Raw genomic sequence first — 23,566 nt, forward strand, 5'->3', positions numbered from 1 at the left:
GGAGTGGAAGCACAAACTAGTAGGTGTTTCTAATAAAGTGGCAAAAGAGTGAAAGCAGAAACTAGTATGTGTTTCTAATAAAGTGGCCAGGGAGTGGAAGCACAAACTAGTAGGTGTTTCTAATAAAGTGGCCAGGGAGTGGAAGCACAAACTAGTAGGTGTTTCCAATAAAGTGTCTAAAGAGTGGAAGCAGAAACTAGTAGGTGTTTCTAATAAAGTGGCCAGTGAGAGGAAGCACAAACTAGTATGTGTTTCTAATAAAGTGGCCAGTGACTGGAAGCACAAAGTAGTAGGTGTTTCTAATAAAGTGGCCAGTGAGTGGAAGCACAAAGTAGTAGGTGTTTCTAATAAAGTGGCCAGTGAACGGAAACACAAGATACTATATTAGGTGTTTCTAATAAAGTGGCCAGTGAGTGGAAGCACAAACTAGTATGTGTTTCTAATAAAGTGGCCAAAGAGTGCAAGCAGAAACTAGTGGGTGTTTCTAATAAAGTGGCTAGTGAACAGAAACACAAGATACTATATTAGGTGTTTCTAATAAAGTGGCCAGTGAGAGGAAGCACAAACTAGTATGTGTTTCTGATAAAGTGGCCAGTGACACAAAGCAGTAGGTGTTTCTAATAAAGTGGCCAGTGAGTGGAAGCACAAAGTAGTAAGTGTTTCTAATAAATTGGCCAGTGAGTGAAAGCACAAAATAATATTTGTTTCTAATAAAGTGGCCAGTGACTGGAAGCACAAAGTAGTAGATGTTTCTAATAAAGTGGCCAGTGACTGGAAGCACAAAGTAGTAGATGTTTCTAATAAAGTGGCCAGTGACTGGAAGCACAAAGTAGTAGATGTTTCTAATAAAGTGGCCAGTGACTGGAAGCACAAAGTAGTAGATGTTTCTAATAAAGTGGCCGGTGAGTGGAAGCACAAACTAGTAGCTGTTTCTAGTAAAGTGGCCAGCAAGTGGAAGCGCAATATGGTAATTTGGTGTTTCTAATAAAGTGGCCAGCAAGTAAAAGCACAAGATAAGTAAGTAGGTGTTTCTAATAAAGTGGCCAGTGAGTGGAAGCAAAAAATAGTAGGCGTTTGTATGCTATATTTTATAAGCCACTAAATTAAGTTATTATAATGAATAAAGTTTATTCAGTTAAGGATTATTCAGTTTCACAGCTTGTTCCAAACCCTCTGAACCAAGATCAAGCACTTCTCACAAACACATGTACAAATGTACAGTATAATCCACAGCTGCAGCTACACTCAAAACAGATTTAAAATTACACATTGTACAAAGCCACTGTGCTGCTCATGCTACATACAGTACGATACCTGCTCATAAAACAGCCAACAGCAATATAAAGTTCATTTATATTTACAATAATCACACAAGATAAACCATCACACTAATGCAGGAATATTACCCAACAATTTCAAGTTCAGTTCTCAGCCATAATCACACACAGACATCAATATATAAACACTATATGTGACAATATGAAGAGGAACAGACAGTGTTGAAGATTATAGTGGAATACTAAAGCTCAGTCATTTATCAAAATATAAACTCTAGGTAAACAAGTCAGTGTAAATCCATGTTAATCCAGGTTTGGGGTAAATCTAGGTCAGGAAAACCGAGCGTTAGAGTTCATTACCACATTAACAAACAAAACCAACAGTTCATCTACTAGCCAAGTTTTATGTACAGAAATATTTTTGTAAAATATGATTTTTATTGACAAATGTTCATACATTTAGGTGTTAATAAAAGTTAATAAAAAGAAATATTGGGGTTTCCATTAGCTGGAATATAACATAAAGAACCAGCACACTAAAATTATTATGTCTTGTATCAGTTTATCAAGATTATATCATATATGCAACATCTAATTGCTCATAGCTCACATTCAGGATGCTCAAAATTGTATGGAAAAGTAAAACATAACAATAGCCGTATGCCATGATGCCAAATTAACAATTAGTAATTATTTTATTTTTATTCACTAGGAACTGTAGCAACTGTACAACTACACACAAAAAGCTTTTATTACTTCAAGTAGCTAAAACTAGAGAATCCTATGGATAACAGAGTGTTAACAAAAAAAAAACATCACTGTAGTAAAGCTGAGTATTAAGAATGTTACCCACCACTACCAATCTGAACTCTGAGCATTTGATCTCAAATCAAATTTTAAGTAATGTATGGTGAAGAATTGTTGCCAAATTAAAAAGCAGTTACTGCAATTGAAAGTAAAACCACTTTTTCATCCTTCCATCAAAACGTTTTTGAAATTGTATGGTAATGAAATGGAAAAAATACAAATTCAAAAGGGAAAAGGTTGGGGACATTATATTGATTCACATTGAAACGTTAAAATTTCATTGTTTGCACAACCATTTAATATTAAATGGTTGTGCAAACATTGAAAGACATTACTTCAATCACATTTTAATGTTAAAGGAAAGTTGTGTGTCAGCTGGGAGCGTATTTTTTTTACTCTTTTTACTTTTATTATCTATCTCTCCAAATTACTTCCATTCATGACTATCTTATTTTCTTAGTTTTGTGATTTTACTTGCCCTTATTCCTCTTGAATTAAGTAATCTGCTTTGGTTTTTAGGTTTTGATCTCATACCGTTTAAATGTTTAATTATTTGTATAATAAGTTGTGTTTAATTTTTTGATTTTGTATATATCCCTATTTTACTTTCTATTTTAACTCTGTACTGTAAAGCACTTTGGGTTGCATGTCTAATGTATGAAAGGTGCTTTATAAATAGTTAAAATGATTATAAAGTTAATAATAATAATAATAATAATAGTTGATGATATTATTATTATTATTATTATTATTATTAGATGTATTTATTTGCAGGTTTTGTTGTTTCTGAACAGTTTTCACTGAAATCACAGCAGCGATATCAGTATCATCTGTATCATCAGTCTCAGCAGAACTGCAGTGTGTTCAGCATGTGGGCTGGGGGAAGAAACTAGCTGTCAACATTAGCATTAATGTGAGTGGAGTTTAAGGCCTGTTGGGTTTATCTGTAAAGTGGTGAGATTATTTATTTTACTCTACTTTTTTATTATTTAATTGCAATACACATTACCATTTGTTTATCATTTGTTCAGAGTCATTTGTTACGGGTTACACTGGTTATGTACACCAAACCTACTTCTTACATGTGGTATTTTAAAATGCATGTCCATGTACACACACTTTCTGTCCCACACACACACACAGTGCGCCTACCTGCAGTGTGTTCAGAAGAACCTCAAGTCCACTGGAGCTCGGAGTGGTCATACTGGCCCTGGATCGAGCGGCTGGATAAGAGAGAGAGAGAGAGAGAGAGAGAAAGAGAGAGAGAGAGAGAGAGAGAAAGAGAGAGAGAGAGAGAGGTGTGTGTTGAATGAAAGGCTGTGGAGAGTTACTGTAGTCCCCCTCTTTCTCTGACAGACTCTGATCTGACTGAAGCTGAGAGAGAGAGAGGGGCTTCAGTACAGTGCTACTGAAACTCAATCCCCTACACATACACTCCGCACCCCCTGTGTCCCCTTTAGCGTCCACACCGGCCTCCTATTAAAAGTATCTGACGAGACGGGGGGATTAAACAAGAAGAGCAAAGAAATATTATAGGTGTGTGTGTATGTGTGTGTGTGTGTGTATGTTTGTGTGTGTGCTTATTGTGCGTGCGTGTGTATTTATAGGCCCACGACCTCCAGATCTGCTGTAAGCTCCACTCACTAGCCTGCGTCCGAATACTCTACAGGGTCTGGATTTAGCCGATTTGTTTCTCATGGCCTCCGATTTGTTTCTCATGGATACACTTCAGTACCAGATCAGCAGAATCTAGAGGCGGATGTTTCAGATGCTGCCACTCATCAGCAGTGTTGCACCAGTAGCCTGATCTAACCACTCCCTTACTGAGTTCCACAAAAAAAAAAAATCTACTGTAAATTAATACTAAAGTCATCCAGACTTCATCCAGAAGGAACACATAAGGAATCGTGTAGAAACTTAAAAGTGTTGAACAAAACAAAATACTCAGTGAAATATTTACGTGTATCTTATCTGGGATTCTTTTAAATTGTGGTTTCTGGGGCTGGTAACTCTGATAAACTTATTGTCACAGCTTAGCCCATGTCTGCCTCGTGTTTTTCCCTCATTTGGTCCCATGTGCTCCTGTTTCCCAGCCATGTGCTACTGTTGTGTTTTGGTCCTGTCTCCGCCCTAGCCACACCCTGTCATCAGTTATTTGTAACCCCGCCCCCGCACCCCTCAGGTGTTTCCAGTTTCCTGTTCCCTTCTCGTGTATATAAGCCCCTTTGTTTCAAGTCTTCGTTGTCTAGTTTTTTTTTTTTTTTTAGAATTTTATTTAAATTTTTTTCCCATTTTCCCCCCAATTTACACGGCCAATTAACCAACCCACTCATTAGGACTCCCCCTATCACTAGTAATGCCCCAACACACCAGGAGGGTGAAGACTAGCACCCGATACAGCCACTGCTTCTTTTTGAGCTGCTGCTGATGCAGCATTGCCGAGCAGACAGCGTGCTTGGGGGAAAGCGCAGAGACTCGGCTCCAGTACATCAGCTCATAGACGCCCTGCGGACATCACCGTAGGAGTGATGTGGGAGAGAGCGCCATCTACCCACCCGGAGGAAGCAGGGCCAATTTTGCTCCCTCTGAGCGCCGGCAGCTTGATGGCAAAGCTGCATGAGCGGGGGTTCGAACCAGCGACCTCCCGCTCATAGTGGCAGCGCTTTAGACTGCGGGACCACTTGGTGCCCTTGTCTAGTCTTTTGTTGGTTTGTTTGCCGTGCGTAGTCTTGTCAGGTTTGTTTCTTGTCTCATGCTGTTTGTTTAGGTTCCTGTTTTTAAGTTTAGTCTTCTTTAGTTTTGTATTCAGTGTAACTTTGGTATTAACATGTTTGTTTGTTTGTTTGTTTGTTTTTTTAATAAATATAATTATTCTGCATTTACGTCTATCCCTCTCATCCGTAACACTTATCCTGTACAACAGAGGTAACTCTTGCTCTTCCCTTCCTGGGGTGGTCCTGATGAGAGCCAGTTTCATCATAATGTTTTTGATGGTCTTTGTGACTGCACTTAAGGGTACTTTTTTGATGGGTACTTCATTTCCTAAAGTAGTTTTTTTCTTTAATTAGTTGAGTAGTTCTTGTCGTAATACAGATTAGAACATAAATACTCAATTTTTATATTTTTTATAATTTTTATAAACTCAAATAGAGCTATTCACTGTATACCTGTAACTCTACCTCTTCACAACTTTACAACGGATGCTCTCAAACACATTAAGAGAGCAACAAATTCAAGTAATTAACTCTTGATAAGGTGACTCGACCTCATAAAGCTGACCGAGAAAATACCTTGTTACTGTACTTTCCACTCATTTACATATATTTCACAAGAACAGTCTGTTCTTTTTACTCATTACATTTTTCAAACTGATGCGTGACTGAATTTTTGTTTATTTATTTATTTATTTTTTACTGCTTTTCACCCCAATTTAGCTATGCCGATTATCCGACAGACTCTACTGCAGTCCCCCTGTCACTGACAGTGCCGCGACACCAGGACAGTGAGCACTAGCACATGCCTCCACCGATACATGTGAAGTCTTTTCAAGCTGCTGTGGATGCATTATTACTGAGTAGCCTGCATGCTCAGAGGAAAGCACTGCGACTCAGCTCAGATACATCCGCCCACAGATGCCTTATGCTGACCAACATCACCTTTGAGAGTAAAGTGGGGAGAGAGCGCCACCTACTCACCCAGAGAGAGCATGCCCAATTGTGCTCTGTCGGACTTCAGCTGCTGATGGCAAGCTACATGACCAGGATTTGAACCAGTGATCTACTGATCTTAGTGGCAGTGCCTTTGTCCGCTGAACAACTCAATGCAATTATACTTTTTGTTTTTCATTCATTTATTTTTTAGTTACAGTTCCAGAACATACCTGTTACTCTAAATTTTTATTGGATGTCATGCTTTTGCCCTGCTTTTTTGATCTGTCTCTCCATGTTTGTCATTTGTCTGCTTGTTTTGATCATGATGTGCTCTACTTCAGTATATGTTTTGTTTAAATTTTTATCCCCCCCCTAGCCCCGGCCAGTCATTAATTTTTCCAGGTGTTCTTTTTTGTAGCTCTTCCCTTTTATTAACTTGTCTCAGGTGTGTCTATGTACCTAATGTACAGTACCAGTGTTTCTCTTCTGCGCCTATGTATATAATGTGCAGTACATATATTGTAAAACAGCAAGAGTGTGCAAATCTGTTCTCAAAGATAAATGCGGCTACTAAGAAGAATATAAATTATGAAACATATTTGTTTAACACTTTTTGTATACAGAATACTTTGCATGTATTACTGTATAGCTTTAATATAGTCTTTAATATAAAATTTACAATGTAAAAAAAGACAACACACTGAATGAGAAAAAGTGTGTCTAAACTTTGGCTGGCACAGTATGCTTCCCTTGGTTCGGTGTTGCTTCTCTGGTCTTGTGTGTATTTCCATGGCCGTTCATAGTGTAATGTGTGTCTGTCTGTCTGTTTGGTAGTCTGTCCTCAGTCTGTCTATCTCTCTGTCCATCTGTCTCCACATCCAAACTCATTTGATTATTGAAAGAAACTGAGCTGTGTTGCAGTTGAACTCTGAGTTATCTGGAATGACTGGCCTATATCCAATATCATTTTGGATGAGTTAGGGTTTAATATGCTGTTCAGTTGACTCTGGGTTTCAGTTCTCCTCCACACGGATTCCTTGTTGCAAATTGGATCGGGTGGAGTCATGTGAACACACACACACACATATGGTAGTATGTTTTTAAGCAAGCAGTGCAGGAACACTGAGGAATGACCAACAATTTCAGGGGTTTATTTTAAAGATTCTGATGGTTTCAGGGTACACCACTGTATGTATGTATATTTTTTTATTTATTTTTATTTATTCAACATAACTATTCTATTGTCAAAAGTAAGAATAGTATTAAAAAGTGTTTAATTTCATTGTGCATAAAATTAAGGCCGTCAGTAGTACAGTACGATACAATACACACTGTTATATTAAAAGTCATAGGATAGCATTATGTAAATTCTTTGTAAAGTGTTACTTTAGGGGACGACTTGGAAACACCTAGACACATGTATATGTTGTAAGATATTATTTTATTTTACAAGTGAAAATGAACACTGACTAGTATGCTCATGTTAATGCAACGTGATGATCTGATAGTGGGTACCAGAAAGATAGGACATTCAATTTTCTAAGTTATTTGGACAATAATATTATATCAAGGCATTGCCACTCACAGTGGACAGCGCAGTGGATGATAATGATGTGAAAAACAACCACAATCAGTGCCGGAAACTGCACACCCATACAGTATCCTGCAGTTTATAGGCTGTGGCTGAGTGTCTCACAGGGCTGCTGGTTAGTAGTGCAGAAGTTTTTGCCTTACAACAGAGTGAAAGACTACAGCACACTGAAAAAAATGTGGAGTAGGATTTACTTAAAAAAACCTTGTACACGTTTTACACACAGAAATACTAAGTAAATTTAACATAGCATTTTTTTAAGTAAAATTTACTTGCATCTCCTTACAGTTTTTATTAGTAATACCAAAGTAAAATTTACTACTGAAAGCAAGTATTTTTTACTTAGTTATATTTTGATTAAAAATTACTAGTAAAAACCTTGTACACGTTTTACACACAGAAATACTAAGTAAATTTAACATAGCATTTTTTTAAGTAAAATTTACTTGCATCTCCTTACAGTTTTTATTAGTAATACCAAAGTAATATTTACCACTGAAAGCAAGTATTTTTTTACTTAGTTACATTTTGATTAAAATTTCTGGTAAAAAACTAGTACACATATTACACTAAAAACTCCAAGTATTTTGTTAATAATGGGCACTGCTTAAAACACCTCCCTGAAAAATGAAGACACACAATATCCACAAAATATAATTTTATTTTTAAACACAAAACACACAGAAAAATTATGGGCATTTTGTAAGAGTACTGCTTAACTGGTTAACTGCTTAACAAATGTCCACTTGACCTGTCTTAGTTTTATCTTCTATCCCAATTTAGCTTAGCTCTTGCTCTATACAATTAAGAGAAGTAATCCAGAAACAATTGATCACAGAATGATATAAAATGAACTCAAACATCTCACGAGACAATATTCAACCACATATGAGGAACACTGCTTTCTTCAGACCAGAGATTCAGAATCATTTTTTGGGTCAATTTATGTCAAAGAATCTGCTCGTGTGTGCGCTGGCCAAGGGCATAGTTACTGAGGCAAGTAGCTAATGCTAGTGAGGGCCATATACTACACAGTAAGCTCGGCTAGCCTCGTGGTAACTGAGCCAAGTAGCTAATTCTAGTGAGGGCCATAGACTACACAGTAAGCTCGGCTAGCCTCGTGGTAACTGAGGCAAGCAGTTAATGCTAGTGAGGGCCATATACTACACAGTAAGCTCGGCTAGCCTCGTGGTAACTGAGGCAAGCAGTTAATGCTAGTGAGGGCCATATACTACACAGTAAGCTCGGCTAGCCTCGTGGTAACTGAGGCAAGCAGTTAATGCTAGTGAGGGCCATATACTACACAGTAAGCTCGGCTAGCCTCGTGGTAACTGAGCCAAGTAGCTAATGCTAGTGAGGGCCATATACTAGCTCGGCTAGCCTCGTGGTAACTGAGCCAAGTAGCTAATTCTAGTGAGGGCCATATACTACACAGTAAGCTCGGCTAGCCTCGTGGTAACTGAGGCAAGCAGTTAATGCTAGTGAGGGCCATATACTACACAGTAAGCTCGGCTAGCCTCGTGGTAACTGAGGCAAGCAGTTAATGCTAGTGAGGGCCATATACTACACAGTAAGCTCGGCTAGCCTCGTGGTAACTGAGCCAAGTAGCTAATGCTAGTGAGGGCCATATACTAGCTCGGCTAGCCTCGTGGTAACTGAGCCAAGTAGCTAATTCTAGTGAGGGCCATAGACTACACAGTAAGCTCGGCTAGCCTCGTGGTAACTGAGGCAAGCAGTTAATGCTAGTGAGGGCCATAGACTACACAGTAAGCTCGGCTAGCCTCGTGGTAACTGAGGAGTTAGCAAATGCTAACGGGAGTCATATAATACACAGTAAACATGGCTAGCCTCATGGTAACTGAGAGGAGGTAGCTAATGCTAGCGGGAGAATAGACTAGGGCACTTTGTCATAAAGCTGGGGGGTTAGCTAAATGCTATCCGGAGAAATTAGCAAACAATAGCGGTGGCCAGGCGCCGAGTTAATTAGCCGCGGTAGCTAACGCTAACACGATACCGGGGCGGCTCATATTACACACAACACACTTATACCCATATCAACACTCTTATACCCATATCACATTATACACTTCAACATTTACTTATTTCCCACCTGGATAAAAGGATGAAGAAAGACGCGTTCAGCAATCATCTGACAGGCAGTACCTGTTATCCCAGAGCCACACTCTAGCGCCCCGCATTAAGTTGGGGCGTGTCTAACGTCTGACGTCACACGAGCGTTCTTTTGGCAACATTTTACTTGAATTTCTTTAGTTAATGTAATGATGACAACATTTCAGTAATTTTTACTACAGTTACTACAGTTAAATTTACTGAATGTATTTAACTAAATGGGAAGACACACAATTACGCAGAAACTCCAAGTATTACACTGAATTATACATTACATTTTTGAGTAATTCTCAGAATTGATGTTTTCATGTAGAAATTACTTTAATTGTCCTTGTTGTATTTACAAAGTCAAAAAATCATTTTTTACAGTGCAGCAGTAAAAATGTACTGTACTGTGTGAGTGTGTGTGGGGGGGTGTTCTAATCTAATGTCAGAGAACAGAGGAGAGAAAAAAAGCACAACTTGCCTTTGCTAAAATACATGCAAATAAACACAACAGCAATATTGATCAATTGCTCATGTTTATTTATGGTACAATAAGTCGATAATGTAATTATCATGACAGGCCTAGTTAGAAAGAAGCAAGCAGATTTGTGAAGCATGTACTGCCTGGGGTCCTTATGGGGAATGTGTGTGTATGCTAACATACTGTTGACCAACATAAGCAAGATTTGATTACAGGCTCTGAATGTCAGTTTTGATTAATTGTCAACTAATTGCCCAGTTCTAAGTTAGAGATGCGCTAGGGTGGTGATTATCCAACATCATGACCTCACTATTTATATAAATCCACACAGAAATGCTCTAAAACCTAGTAGAATGCATTCGCTGGACAGCAGAGACCGTTACCCACCAAAAGCAGAACAAACATGTTTTGTAATACTAAGATTTTAGAGAAAATATGAATGAGCAGGTGTCCCACTAATAGTATACAGTACCTGTCACAAGTCTGGACACCTTAAATGCTGTGATTTTTTAAATTATTTATATTCTAATTTTCTCCATTGTTAATTAATAAAAAGATCATCCAAACTATGAAAAGAACAAGACATTATTTCGTAAACAAAAAAGTGTTAAACAAACCAGAATATGTTTCATATTTTAGATTGTCTTGCTAAGATGACAGCTGTGCACATCTTGGCTGGATTTTCTCAGTCAGATTTATGAAGTAGAGTCACCTGGAATTTTAGACTTTCAGTTAACAGCTGTGCTGAAATCGTCAAGAGTTATTTACTTGAATTTTTTGTCTCTTAATGTGTTTGAGAGCATCAGTTGTAAAGTTATGAAGAGGTAGAGTTAAAGGTATACAGTGTATAACTCTATTTGAGTAATATTCTAATCCATATTATGGCAAAAACTACTCAACTAAATAAAGAAAAATACTTGCCAGTCAATCTGAAACATTTCAAGAACTGCAGTGCAGTCACAAAGACCATCAAAAACATGATGGAACTGGCTCTCATCAGGAGTGCCCCAGGAAAGGAAGAGTAAGAGTTTTAAGTATGTTAGTTTGTTTAACCCTTTTAAGTAACTACATGATTCATTATATGTGCTTTTTAGAGTCTGGATGACTTTAGTATTCATTTAAAATATGCTCTTCCATTTCCTTACTATGTTCCTCACAGTGGTAACTGACAGGTTAAATCTCTGAGACAACTTTTTGTATCCTTATACACCCGGCTATGAAGTTCAAAGCTCAATGAGGATAACAAACCAATTTTGTGCTTCAGTAAGTCAGTAAAAAGAAGTTAGGAGTATTCAAATCAATAAAATGATAAGGGTGCCCATACTTGTGCACCGGTCAAATTTTGGTTTAATGCATATTGCACATTTTCTGTTAGTACAATAAACCTCATTTCAATCCTGAAATATTACTGTGTTCATCAGTTATTAGATATATCAAACTGAAATGGCTGTTGCAAACACCCAAATATTTAGAACTAAAAAAGATTAATAGGGGTGCCCAAACTTTTTCATATGACTGTATAATAATAATAGTGTATAGTGTAATAAGATTTAGTGTGAAAATAAATGAATAAAGAAATATCAAATGATCCCTTCTAGCAAGATCACCACAGACCACAGGCTGAAAAACACTTGATACAAGATATGGCCACACACACACACACACTCACCTCAGCTCAGCTCATTTTTCTGCCCTCATTAAATCCTCATTGAGGGTGGGAATTTCATCTGATCTGAATATGACAGCGCCATAATGGGCCTCAGAGCAGCAAAGTATTAGAGCAGCTACACACACACACACACACACACTAATGTCTACTTGGCTATTTTTACCTGCAGGATTAATGCAGGGATGGAGAGGAGACGACAGCTTGGAGTTTGGATCTCAGGTGACGACAGATTGGAGCTGGATGATGAGCTCTGGACCTTATAGAGGTGACTGGATCCAGAGGCTTCCAGTTCCCCACAACTAGGTTCCACTATCTTATTGAATCCAACAGAACCAGTAACCCAGACCCAACCAGACTGCTCAAATCCACCACAAGATGGTGCTGTGTGCATGTCTACATTAGCCACAGTGAAAGTGCTTTTCTACAAGGGACCAGGTGGTAGAACCTGTTGGTTCTAAGCGGTCAGGTGTTCTCCAGCTCTGTACAACACACTATCTAAGAGAGAGGTGGGTGGTTTTGTCTGAAAGAGGGTCTTTAGCAAGTTGTTTGAACTCAAATAAATCTGTTTTCTAAAAAAAAAAGTTTATTTCTAAACATTACTCAACTATTTTGAGTTAGCTGAACATTTGTGGGAACATGTGTTGTAGGCTATAAGAACAAGCATCATTTTGTGAGCTACAGTAACTAAAAATGAAAAAGATGACTAAATACAAAGCTGCATTTTTTCATTCACCTGACCATCACATTTAAAGTAGAATGATTATGCAAAGCAACTGAAATAAATAATTAAAAAATAATATACTATCATATATTTTGGTTAAGTTGGTGGAAATTACATTAATTATGTAATTCTTACTAAATCCAACGTAGTATAGATGTTTATGTATTTGTTAAGTTCACTGTACTTAAAAAAAAACCTAAAATGTTTTTCAAAGTAATGATACCTGTATATATCTATATAATGTTAGAATTAACCCAAATAAAGATAAAGTCAGTGGTCAGTGAGTGGTTCTACCTATATAACTCTATATAACATTAGAATGAACCAAAATCAACATAAAGTCAGTGGTCAGTGAGTGTATCTACACCTATATAACTCTAAATGATATTAGAATTAACTCAAATAAACATAAAGTCAGTGATCAGTGAGTTTGTCTATATGTAATTAACTCTATATAACATTAGAATGAACCAAACTAACCATAAAGTCATTGGTCAGTGACTGTGCCTACATGTAATTAACTCGATATAACATTAGAATAAACCAAAATAAATGTAAACTCAGTGGTCATGGAGTGTCTACATGCAATTACGTCTATAACATTAAAATTAACCAAAATAATCATAAATTCAGAGTACTAAATGTGCTGTTGGTCAGTAAAGTTATTGAGACGTTGGTTAGAAGAGCATAGGTTTGGGTGCTGATTGGGTTAAACTAGGAATTGAATGGAAACATTTTCTTCCATAGTGCACTACTAACACTAAACACTCGTGAAATGTTTTATTCATATTTATTCTAATGCTAAATAAAGAGCTCTACAGGTGTGAACAGAGTTTTAGCTTAAGGTCAGACAGTCTAGCTGTGGCTTTTTGCTTCATCATCAGACTCTTTTCAGTGGAGTGGTGAGTCCCAGTGCCAGAGTGACGCTAATGCATCTCATTTCCACAGGCCCAGCAAATGTCAGATCAGCTTTGATGACTTTATTTGGGTCCTGCTGCAAACTGACAGCTGCTCTCGCTGGACACTATAGGGCTTAAGGCAATAGTTCAGTAGTTCATTGAAAGAATCAAAGTAGCTCTCAAATAGGGGGCGGATCAGTCAGGACTTATTTGGTGTTTGGAGTTTACTACAAGTGTTTTTCTATAAACTATCTGTGCACTTTTAAAGTTCTCAGAGCCTCGTTTTAAATGTCAGGGACCTCAGAATTCTACCAATGAAGGCTGGAGACACTTTGAGTTTATTAATGGTGTAAAAATAATGTTTACATTGCATGAGCAATGCTATGCCCCATCACTAGCATCGTAAGCCTGTTGGGAGTAGAGCTTAGATCAGACCCAAAAAATCTGACCCGACTTGAGCCCGTGCATGTTCTGCCTGAGCCCGCCCCGACCCGCCCCATAGACTTTCATTATAAGCCCAACCTGACCCGCCCCAAAGAATTTCATTATAAGCCCGACCCGACCCGCCCCATAGACTTTCATTATAAGCCCGACCCGACCCGCCCCATAGACTTTCATTATAAGCCCGACCCGACCCGCCCCATAGATTTTCATTATAAGCCCGACCCGACCCGCCCCAAAGACTTTCATTATAAGCGCGACCCGACCCGCCCCAAAGACTTTCATTATAAGCCCAACCTGACCCACCCCAAAGACTTTCATTATAAGCCCAACCTGACCCACCCCATAGACTTTCATTATAAGCCCGACCCGACCCGCCCCATAGACTTTCATTATAAGCCCGACCCGACCCATAGACTTTCATTATAAGCCCAACCCGACCCGCCCCAAAGACTTTCATTATAAGCCCGACCCGATCCGCCCCATAGACTTTCATTATAAGCCCAACCCGACCCACCCCAAATATTTTCATTATAAGCCCGACCCAACCCGCACCATAAACTGGCTGTTTTCAGGCTGTTTGAATGAGTGAAATCTGTCCAGAATGATGTTAATTAACAATGCAACACTGAAGAAGCACCTATTACTTGTGTGCACCCAGAGCTGTGTGATTATAACATTCTAACTTTATTCAGTTTTAATTAGTTTTTAGAGTGGGGTTGATAGTTTTCTTAGTAGTTTTATTTTTTTATTAGTGCTTAGTTTTAGATAGTTATTATTAATTCTAAAATTAGTTGTAGTTTTTTTCATACTAAAAATATTCAGTTACTGTCGAACAACCAACAGTCCACAAAAACTGTAACAGTCCACAAGCTAGCAGTCTTAAGATCAAAATGTATGTAATACTGCTGCTTAAAAGAGCCAATAGAGAGCTTAATCAGAGAGATTTATCAGTTCATCCTCCCGTGTGGGGTGTTCAGGTGTATGAGCTACTCACAGGTAAAGGTTCTCACAGCTGCTTCTCAGATAGACTTATAGTTGTGTGGAGTTTATTCTTTATACTGTATCTCTTGTTTCACTACAAAACACAAGCTTTTATCTCCCTCGCGCTCATATTCTAATCCCATACAGAATTCTACAGTGTTTATTGTCATTATTTCGCGGCTAGCTCGAGCACTGAATCAAGAAGTAATGCCACGGACCGTGAGGTGCCATGCGCTGCCACTGTTGTGCCAAAATCTGACTCCCAACAGAATTCAGCTCCCCTTCGCGAGCAGAATCACCCACCAACCAGCCCCCACCAATATACCACCCCCCCCCCCTGTAAAAATGCTCGAAACAGCATTAATAAATAAATTAACAAACACGAAAATAAAACGTATTCTATCTGTAATTTCAGTTTGTTTTAGTTAATTTTATAAACACACAGCACAGTTCCAGGTAGTTATCGTTTTTTTTTTTTTTTTTTTTTTTTACCATTTCTAATAGTTTCAGTTAACAAAAGTGTTTTTTTTTTATTTCAGTTATTTCGTTCGTTTTCTTTAACAATAATAACCTTGGTTACTTAGCTATATTGAGATTATCATGCCAGAGCTTTATTTGAAAGCATGAATAGTTAAGAGAATTAGTAAACACCTTTTTCGCCTTTTTTTGAAGCTGTGCAAGGAATATTTTTTGCACCCTCACGATACCAAAGACACAGGACACGCCCCTAAAACTCCCTGCAAAGCGCAATTAACTAGTGCGCTATAGATCGCCTAAATTGAGCCTAAAGTCATTAGTCGCATGTATCAAGTCTGCTGGTCCAGTAATAACAGAATATGTTTTGCCAATATCAGCCAAACTGATACAAGTACAAGTATACAGTATTTACATGTTATCTTTGCTGTTTGTTGGAAAAAAAAATCAACCCTCTGAGGTGCTATTTCAACGTTTTATCACTATTAAAGCCAGGCGTTTTAAGCTGATTGAGTGAAGCATGCTCTAAAATAATGTTTGTACACGATGTGAAGATGCGTCAGTCTCCATTTGGTCGAACTATTCTGGGACCACATGTCGAAACGCTGAGAATAAGTCTATCAGCTCTGACACAGCACAGAGATTAGCACTCCGCCGAGCTGTGAGATACTGACACTGCTGAGACTGGAACTGACTCATTTCCATCAAGCAGTGCAAATAAACACCAAACAAGTCTTTAAATAAATCTCTGCTTCCCTTCGTCCTCGTTTTACCCCCACGCGCTGTAGCTTTATTAACTGACACTGTGAATGAACACAAGCCTCAGCAGCAGAAATCAGCAGTCAGACTTCAGGTTTAGAAAGATGGACGTTAAGTTAATCATAAATTGATAGCAGATCTTGGACAAATAACAAATATTTAACAAATATGGTTGAATAAGTGATGTGTCAACTTTCTAAACACATTTAACTTAACTGCAGAAATTAATTAGTGTGTTTTTGCTAAAATTGATAGACCTTGCAAGAACTGAGAAATGACACATTGGCCACAGCTATTAGACTCATTAATGCTAATTGTGAATGATATTGATTTTTATTTAGTTTGCTTTTATTTAATTGATATTCTGTATGGCAGTTCATACATGCTCAAAGTGAACAGTTCAAATTCAAAGTTCACAATTTTAATTCTGAACTAGTTCAAAGTTCAGTTCATTTTACTTTTTTCGTGAGATATTCAAATAAATACTTTTGTTCACACTACAAGCTAGAAATCACTATACGTTCTTTGAAACTGCTCATTGTAGACATTTGCTCATGACACTGCAATTGTGGGTTTCTTACCAGGTGATGAAAATGTTCATAAGGAGAATCGATGTCTGTCTCCGGGCCATCACTTCCACTAGCATTTTTTTTTATTGCAGCGCTTTCTCTCACTCCCTTCATTGGTCTCTCTCTCTCTCTCTCTCTCTCTCTCTCTCTCTCTCTCTCTGTATCTCTCTCTCTCAATGTATCTCTCTCTCTTGCCCTCGCGCTCCGCGCTCTCGTCGTTGGTGTCTCTCTCTCTCTCTCTCTCTCACTCTCTCTCTCGCCCTCGCGCTCCGCGCTCTCGTCGTTGGTGTCTGTCTCTCTCTCTCACTCTCTCTCTCGCCCTCGCGCTCCGCGCTCTCGTCGTTGGTGTCTCTCTCTCTCTCTCTCTCTCTCTCGCCCTCCGCGCTCTCGTCGTTGGTGTCTGTCTCTCTCTCTCACTCTCTCTCTCGCCATCGCGCTCCGCGCTCTCGTCATTGGTGTCTGTCTGTCTCTCTGTCTCTCTCTCTCTCTCTCCCTCTCTCTCGCCCTCGCGCTCCGCGCTCTCCGCGTCGTTACCAGTATGTTATTAACTAGCCACCGTTCATTTACAGTGATGTCTGCCGTTCATGACACATAATGTGAACTAATACACGTTCAGTTCTTTATTAAAAATGTGTTGCGTTCAGTTCAACATTCACGGAAAAATTAGCGTGTTCAATGAACGCGTTCTTTTGAACTCGTTCACGCACAACACTGCTGTACGGTCTGTTTGCCCAATTTTTTAAGTGTTATATTTTCTGTAGTAAATATACTCACAACCACTATACTAGATATACTAGAGTCACCCCGGTTTGCCAGGTATGGAACACAATAGAGACAGAGCACATTTAGGCTCTGCCCACTCTGTGGGGGAAAACATTCCACTCAGTTTCAATAGAAGTGAAATTGAAGGAAATGTGGAAAAGTGGGAAATTGTGGCTTACTGTGTCTTTAAATCATTTTAACATAAAACGTCAACACCTTGTCTGATACCTTTCTGAAGAAAGTCATTACTTTGACACGTAATGTACCGTTTCCTCACAGAGACAACAGGTAGGATAAGCTATTTATCATTATTTATGTGTGCCACAATTATTAGCACCCCTGATGTTAATACTTTGTACAACCCCCTTTTGCCAACAAAACAGCACCTAATCTTCTCCTGTAATGTTTCACAAGATGGGAGAATACAGAAAGAGGGATCTTTGACCATTCCTCTTTGCACATTCTCTCTAAATCATCCAACGACCTGGGTCCTCTCCTCTGCACTCTCCTCTTCAGCTCACCCCACAGGTTTTCAATGGGGTTGAGGTCTGGGGACTGAGATGGCCATGGGAGGAGCTTGATTCTGTGTGCGGTGAACCATTTCTGTGTAGATTTGGCCACATGTTTAGGGTCATTATCTTGCTGAAAGACCCAGTGACGACCCATCTTCAGCTTTCGGGCAGAAGCCACCAGATTTTGTTTTAAAATGTCCTGGTATTTTAGAGCATTCATGATGCCATGCACCCTAACAAGGTTCCCAGGGCCTTTAGAAGAGAAACAGGCCCACAGCATCACTGATCCCCCGCCGTATTTCACAGTGGGCATGAGGTGCTTTTCTGCATACTCAGCTCTTGTGTTACGCCAGACCCACTTAGAGCATTTGTTGCCAAAAAGCTCTATCTTTGTTTCATCTGACCAAAGCACATGGTCCCAGTTGAAGTCCCAGTACCGCTTAGCAAACTCCAAACGCGTTTGCGTTTATGATTGTGAGTGAGAAATGGTTTCTTCCGTGCATGCCTCCCAAACAGCTTGTTGGCATGTAGATAGCGCCTCATGGTTGTTTTGGAGACTTTGTGACCCCAAGAAGCTACCATTTGTTGCAATTCTGTAACAGTGAGCTTTGGAGAACTTTTTATTTCTCTTATCATCCTCCTCACTGTGCGTGGTGGCAAAATAAACTTGCGTCCTCGTCCAGGCTTGTTTACCACTGTTCCAGTTGTTTTAAACTTCTTAATAATTCCTCTGACAGTAGATATGGACAGGTGTAGGCGAGTAGCGATTTTCTTGTAGCCATTGCCTGACTTGTGAAGGTCAACACACATCTGCCTCACTTGAATGGTATGTTCCTTTGTCTTTCCCATGTTGAAGATAAATGGCCTCTGTGTCACGTCATATTTATACCCCAGGGAAACAGGAAGTTGTGAATTACTAATTAAATGTTCCTACATACTCTGATCAACTTCGTAAACTACTGTAGAAGTGAAAGAAATACTTTTATTAAATTTATTTCCTAAGAATTGTTAGGGGTGCCAATAATTGTGGAACAGGTGATTTTATGAAGAAAAATTATTTCTTAGTCAGGGATTTTATTTCCCCCTTAAAATTTACTTGAGTTAAAGGTTGGACTTTACTTTTTTTTCCCATCGTGGTCCTATATTATTTTGAACAAAACTCAATTTATGAGAAGCTAAAGAACACATCTTAACCAGGGGTGCCAATAATTATGGAGGGCACTGTATATATATACCACATTTGGGGAATCGGCCTATGATACTTACATTGTTTGGTTTTTGAAAAAAAAGCTGTTATTGTTTTTTGTTTCTTCATTGCTACAGCCTAGGCAAGACCAGGAAGACAATGTTAACATTTTACATCTTATAATTTCAGTTAACAGCGACTGCTTACTAAAATAACATCATAATAACATCATACATAAAATCAATGGAGAGAGCCGTTGCATGCCTCGGTGCATGCCGGGTTGCGTTGCGTTTAACGCAGCTCCGCCCTCCGGCTCAACTTTATTCAAATAAATCCGGCCGCCGCACTGTGTCCAGTCCAGCCAATCAGGGAAAAGCAGGCTGCGTCCAGCCAATGAGGGAAGAGCAGGCTGCGTCTTCACACACACACACAAGCCTCTTACACACACACACACAGAACAGGCGCCTTTCAACCACAGAAGAGAAGCTGAAAGCGGCAGAATATGGATTTATAGAGCTATAGGTTACAGTGAGGTTGGTAAAAAAATAAAAATATTAAACTTATGACTGTCTACTTCTGTTGCTTCATTTTAATTCAAAAACGAGCAAGGAGATCCAGCGCAGCGGATTGCGTTGAAAAAAAGTGCCAGTGGACACGTACCGTAAGGAGCTGGTAACTGCCTGTGTCTGTAGTCTACAGGCAGTTACCAGCTCCTTAGAACCCCGGACTTGAGAAGGTGCGTTAAATTTACATTGGAACTGGAACACGGAGCTCCGAACAATGTAACCTCTGAACTGAACGCTTCCTAGTTTAAAAACGAGGGCATTGTGGAACACAGAATTCCACAAACGTACAGTTAATTAAATTAAAACCCCAACGTTTATGCTTGTAGATGATAGATTTCGGATGAGGTCACTATAAATCTGGGGGGGACATGTCCCCCCCGTCCCCAGTGCTATCTGTGCCCATGCTCATATCACTCAAGTATATCAAGGATAGCTGTCACGTCCTTGCCCTGTTTCCCTGTGTTTCCCGTCTGTGCTTGTGTTTCTCTGTGTTTGTTTACCTTTTCCTTGCTTGTCATTCTCCCACGTGTTCCTGTGTGTGTTTCTCACGTGACCCGTGCTTCTATGTGTTCATTCCCAGTCTAGTGCCTTCACCTGTGTCTGTATTTATAGTCCGTGTGTTTACTGTTTCAGTGTCGGTTCTTGTACATCCCAGCGTCAGTCAGATCTCGTGTTTCATGTGTTTCTGTGTCTTCATGTATTCAGTGTCTCCTTGTTTTATTAGTCCTTTTATGTGTTTGTTTATTTGGTTTCACCTTAACAACCACCTGGTAACTCCTTAGCAACCATCTAGCAATGCTATAGTAACCACTACAGATGTCATAGCAACATCTTAGCAACCACCTAGCAACCACTTAGCAACACCATAGTAACCACAGATGCAGATACAACACCTTAGAAACCACCTGGTAATAGCAACTTCTTGGTTGTAGTCACCTATTAACCAATTTTATATATATATATATATACATATATATATATATGTATATATATATATATATATTATATATATGTATATATAATATATAACATAAAACACTATAGTAACCACCACAAATACCATAGCAACTACTTAGCAACACCACCACACCCTGCAAACACGTAACAGTATTAGACATTATCCTGACATACAATTGTTTTTTTTGTAATTTTATTTCTATTTGTTTCCGATTTTCTCCCCAATTTACACGGCCAATTACCCAACCCACTCACTAGGACTCCCCCTATCACTTGTAATGCCCCAACACACCAGGAGGGTGAAGACTAACACATGCTTCCTCCGATACGTGTGAAGTCAGCCACCGCCTCTTTTTGATCTGCTGCTGCTGCAGCATTGCCATGCACGCTTGGAGGAAAGCGCAGCGACTCGGTTCCGATACATCAGCTCACAGACGCCCTGTGCTGCAGACATCACCCTAGAAGTGATGTGGGGAGAGAGCGCCATTTACCCACCCGGAGGGAGCAGGGCCAATTTTGCTCCCTCTGAGCACCGGGAGCTTGATGGCAAAGCTGCATGAGCTGGGGTTCGAACCTGTGACCTCCCGCTCATAGTGGCAGCGCTTTAGACCGCTGGACCACTTGGACAACCCCTTTGACATACAGTTGTTGTCATCTGGCGTCATGACCAACATTCAACCTTAAATTACCGTCTATTGGAATTGGTAGCCAGCTGGGACAGATGTCATAGCAACATCTTAGCTACCACTTAGCAATCATTAGCAACACCATAGTAACCACCACAGATACCATAGCAACACCTTAGAAACCACCTGGCAACACCTTTGCAAACACTTAGCGACACCATAGCAACACCTTAGCAACTACTTAGAAACACCATAGCAACCGCCACAGATAATATCATAACACCTTAGCAACCATTTAAGCTGAGATACCTTAGAGATCAGAGCGAGCAGTGTTAGCTGTGCAACCATTATGCATTTCCTTTTAGTGAATAAATCAACTTCTGATTTTATGTGTCAGTAGTTGGGCTCTTGCTTAGAATGATAGATGTTAACATGGTGATAAAGTGACAGGACCTGTTAATGAAACAAACTGAAATTGTAAAGTGACCTATCAACACCATAAACCCATCAAAACATGATACTCATCATATTAAGCCTAGCTTAAATGTGGTTGGTGCAGAGAATGGTGTTACAACACCACTACTACCACTACCAGTAGCAGACTAGGGTTCAATTCCCAGGTCTGGCAGGTGCAACACAGAGTCGCTTCAGTCTTGGATTTACTGGAAGTTTCAGCCAAAGTGCGATAAATGTAAATATCTGGATCTTTTTATTCATATTTTTTAACTCACATTTTTTAACTCATATCTTTACAGAGAAAATGACATTCATATCATATATCACATTTTTACTGTGTTTTTTTCTAAGTTTTATTAGGTTTTAAAAACATCAATTTGAAGAGCGGTCAGTTTATAGTACTTTTTAAAGAAAAAGTAAATATATCACTGCTAATATACTGATCTATGGATAATATACTGCCATGCTGGAAACCCAGTCCTTCCGCACTTCACTGGAACTAATCTCACAGTAAACACAGCACAGTAAATACCAAACAACTCTCCAACTATAAATATCCGGCGGATAGCGAGACCTTCTCCTGCGTGCTGTAATTAGCTTCTCCATGTATGAATGCGAGTCGTTCTGGAGCTGCTTGTTTAATGAGGGTTAGGGTAACAGTGTGTAGCCTGATAGCAGTGTGTGAGAATGCTGACCTAGACCAATAGGGAACAGTTAAACTCATCCAGAACGGACAAAGCTGGCCGCCATGTCTGCTGGACCTGCCATGGAATCTCTGTTTTTACGTCTGAGCTGGGGTCAGGTTGCACTAAATGAAACTGATGAAGCGTTATTTGATTTGATGCTTATCTCTGGAGATGGGACGGTTACCAGTCTTATTCTAAGAAAACATCACATGAACTGATGACTCAGCAGTTTATATGTTTTGCATTCAAATAAACCACTGATTTTGGATCTAATGTTCAGTAGATGCCATTTATTAAACCACACTTACAGTACTTTTTGTATTATTAAGAAAATGCATACCTTTTAGTAGAGATCAATCCGAAAAAAGATGTTATTCTAAATCAATTTGGAAATCTTACATTGGTCTATTCATCATGAATAGTCATTCTGATACAATGTACTTTATTTATTTATAGTACTAGTCAAAAGTTTGGACACACCTGAAACACAGTGTTTTTCATTCTTTAAAAATGTTTATTATGAAAAGTCCTGATGAGAGCCAGTTTCATCACAGCATTTTATGTGGTATGAACATTTTAAGCTGCACTTAAAATAAGGATACTTTTGAAATTCTTAAAATTGTTCGAATGAAAATACCTTTATTCAGTATGTTTTCTTTACTTTAGTTTAGTTGAGTAGTTCTTGTCATAATATGGATTAGAACATTACTCAAATAGAGCTATTCACTGTATACCTGTAACTCTACCTCTTCACAACTTTACAACTGATGCTCTCAAACATATTAAGAGACAAGAAATTCAATTTCAGCACAGCTGTTAACTGGAAGCCATTCCAGGTGACTCTACCTCATAAAACTGACTTAGAAAATCCAGCCAAGATGTGCAAAACTGTCATCTAAGCAAGAGGTGCTACTATCAAGAATCTTTTTGCTAAATAATTGCACATTTTTCTTCATAGTTAGGAAGACTTTAGTATTATCTATATATTAATCTAAATGCAGAAACTTTTTAAATAATGACAAAACTACTAAATGTACAGCATGTCCAAACTTTTTACTGGTTATATATATATATATATATATATATATATATATATATATATATATATATATATATATATATACAGTGCCTTTTCAACCTTTTGCCACATTTCAGGCTTCAAACATAAAGATATGAGATTGTCATTTTTTTGTGAAGAATCAACAACAAGTGGGACACAATCGTAAAGAAGGAGTGAAATTTATTGGATATTTTAAACTTTTTTTTAGAAATAATAAATAAATAAATAAATAAATAAAATGTAATATCTTTATGCTTGAAGCCTAAAATGTGGCAAAAGGTTGACATTGCAAGGCACTGTAAATATTTATAGTTACTA

The 23,566-nt window shown here is 38.7% G+C and overlaps 1 protein-coding gene across 2 annotated transcripts in view; it reads right to left on the reverse strand.

Moving 5' to 3' along the window:
* The window catches only part of LOC111195774 (cytosolic carboxypeptidase 4), a 367,388-nt gene that overhangs the window by 309,203 nt on the left and 34,619 nt on the right, over positions 1 to 23,566 (reverse strand). Inside the window, exon 2 of one of the 2 annotated variants that reach the window (XM_049483983.1) lies at positions 3,237 to 3,307. In XM_049483983.1, coding sequence (XP_049339940.1) covers positions 3,237 to 3,307 — 71 coding nt within the window. Of the gene's footprint in view, positions 1 to 3,236; positions 4,253 to 23,566 lie in introns of those variants that run through there. The other variant, XM_049483982.1, reaches the window with a different exon arrangement.

Source organism: Astyanax mexicanus, chromosome 10, assembly GCF_023375975.1.
Source record: "Astyanax mexicanus isolate ESR-SI-001 chromosome 10, AstMex3_surface, whole genome shotgun sequence".
In the NCBI taxonomy this organism is placed as follows: Eukaryota; Metazoa; Chordata; class Actinopteri; order Characiformes; family Acestrorhamphidae; genus Astyanax; species Astyanax mexicanus.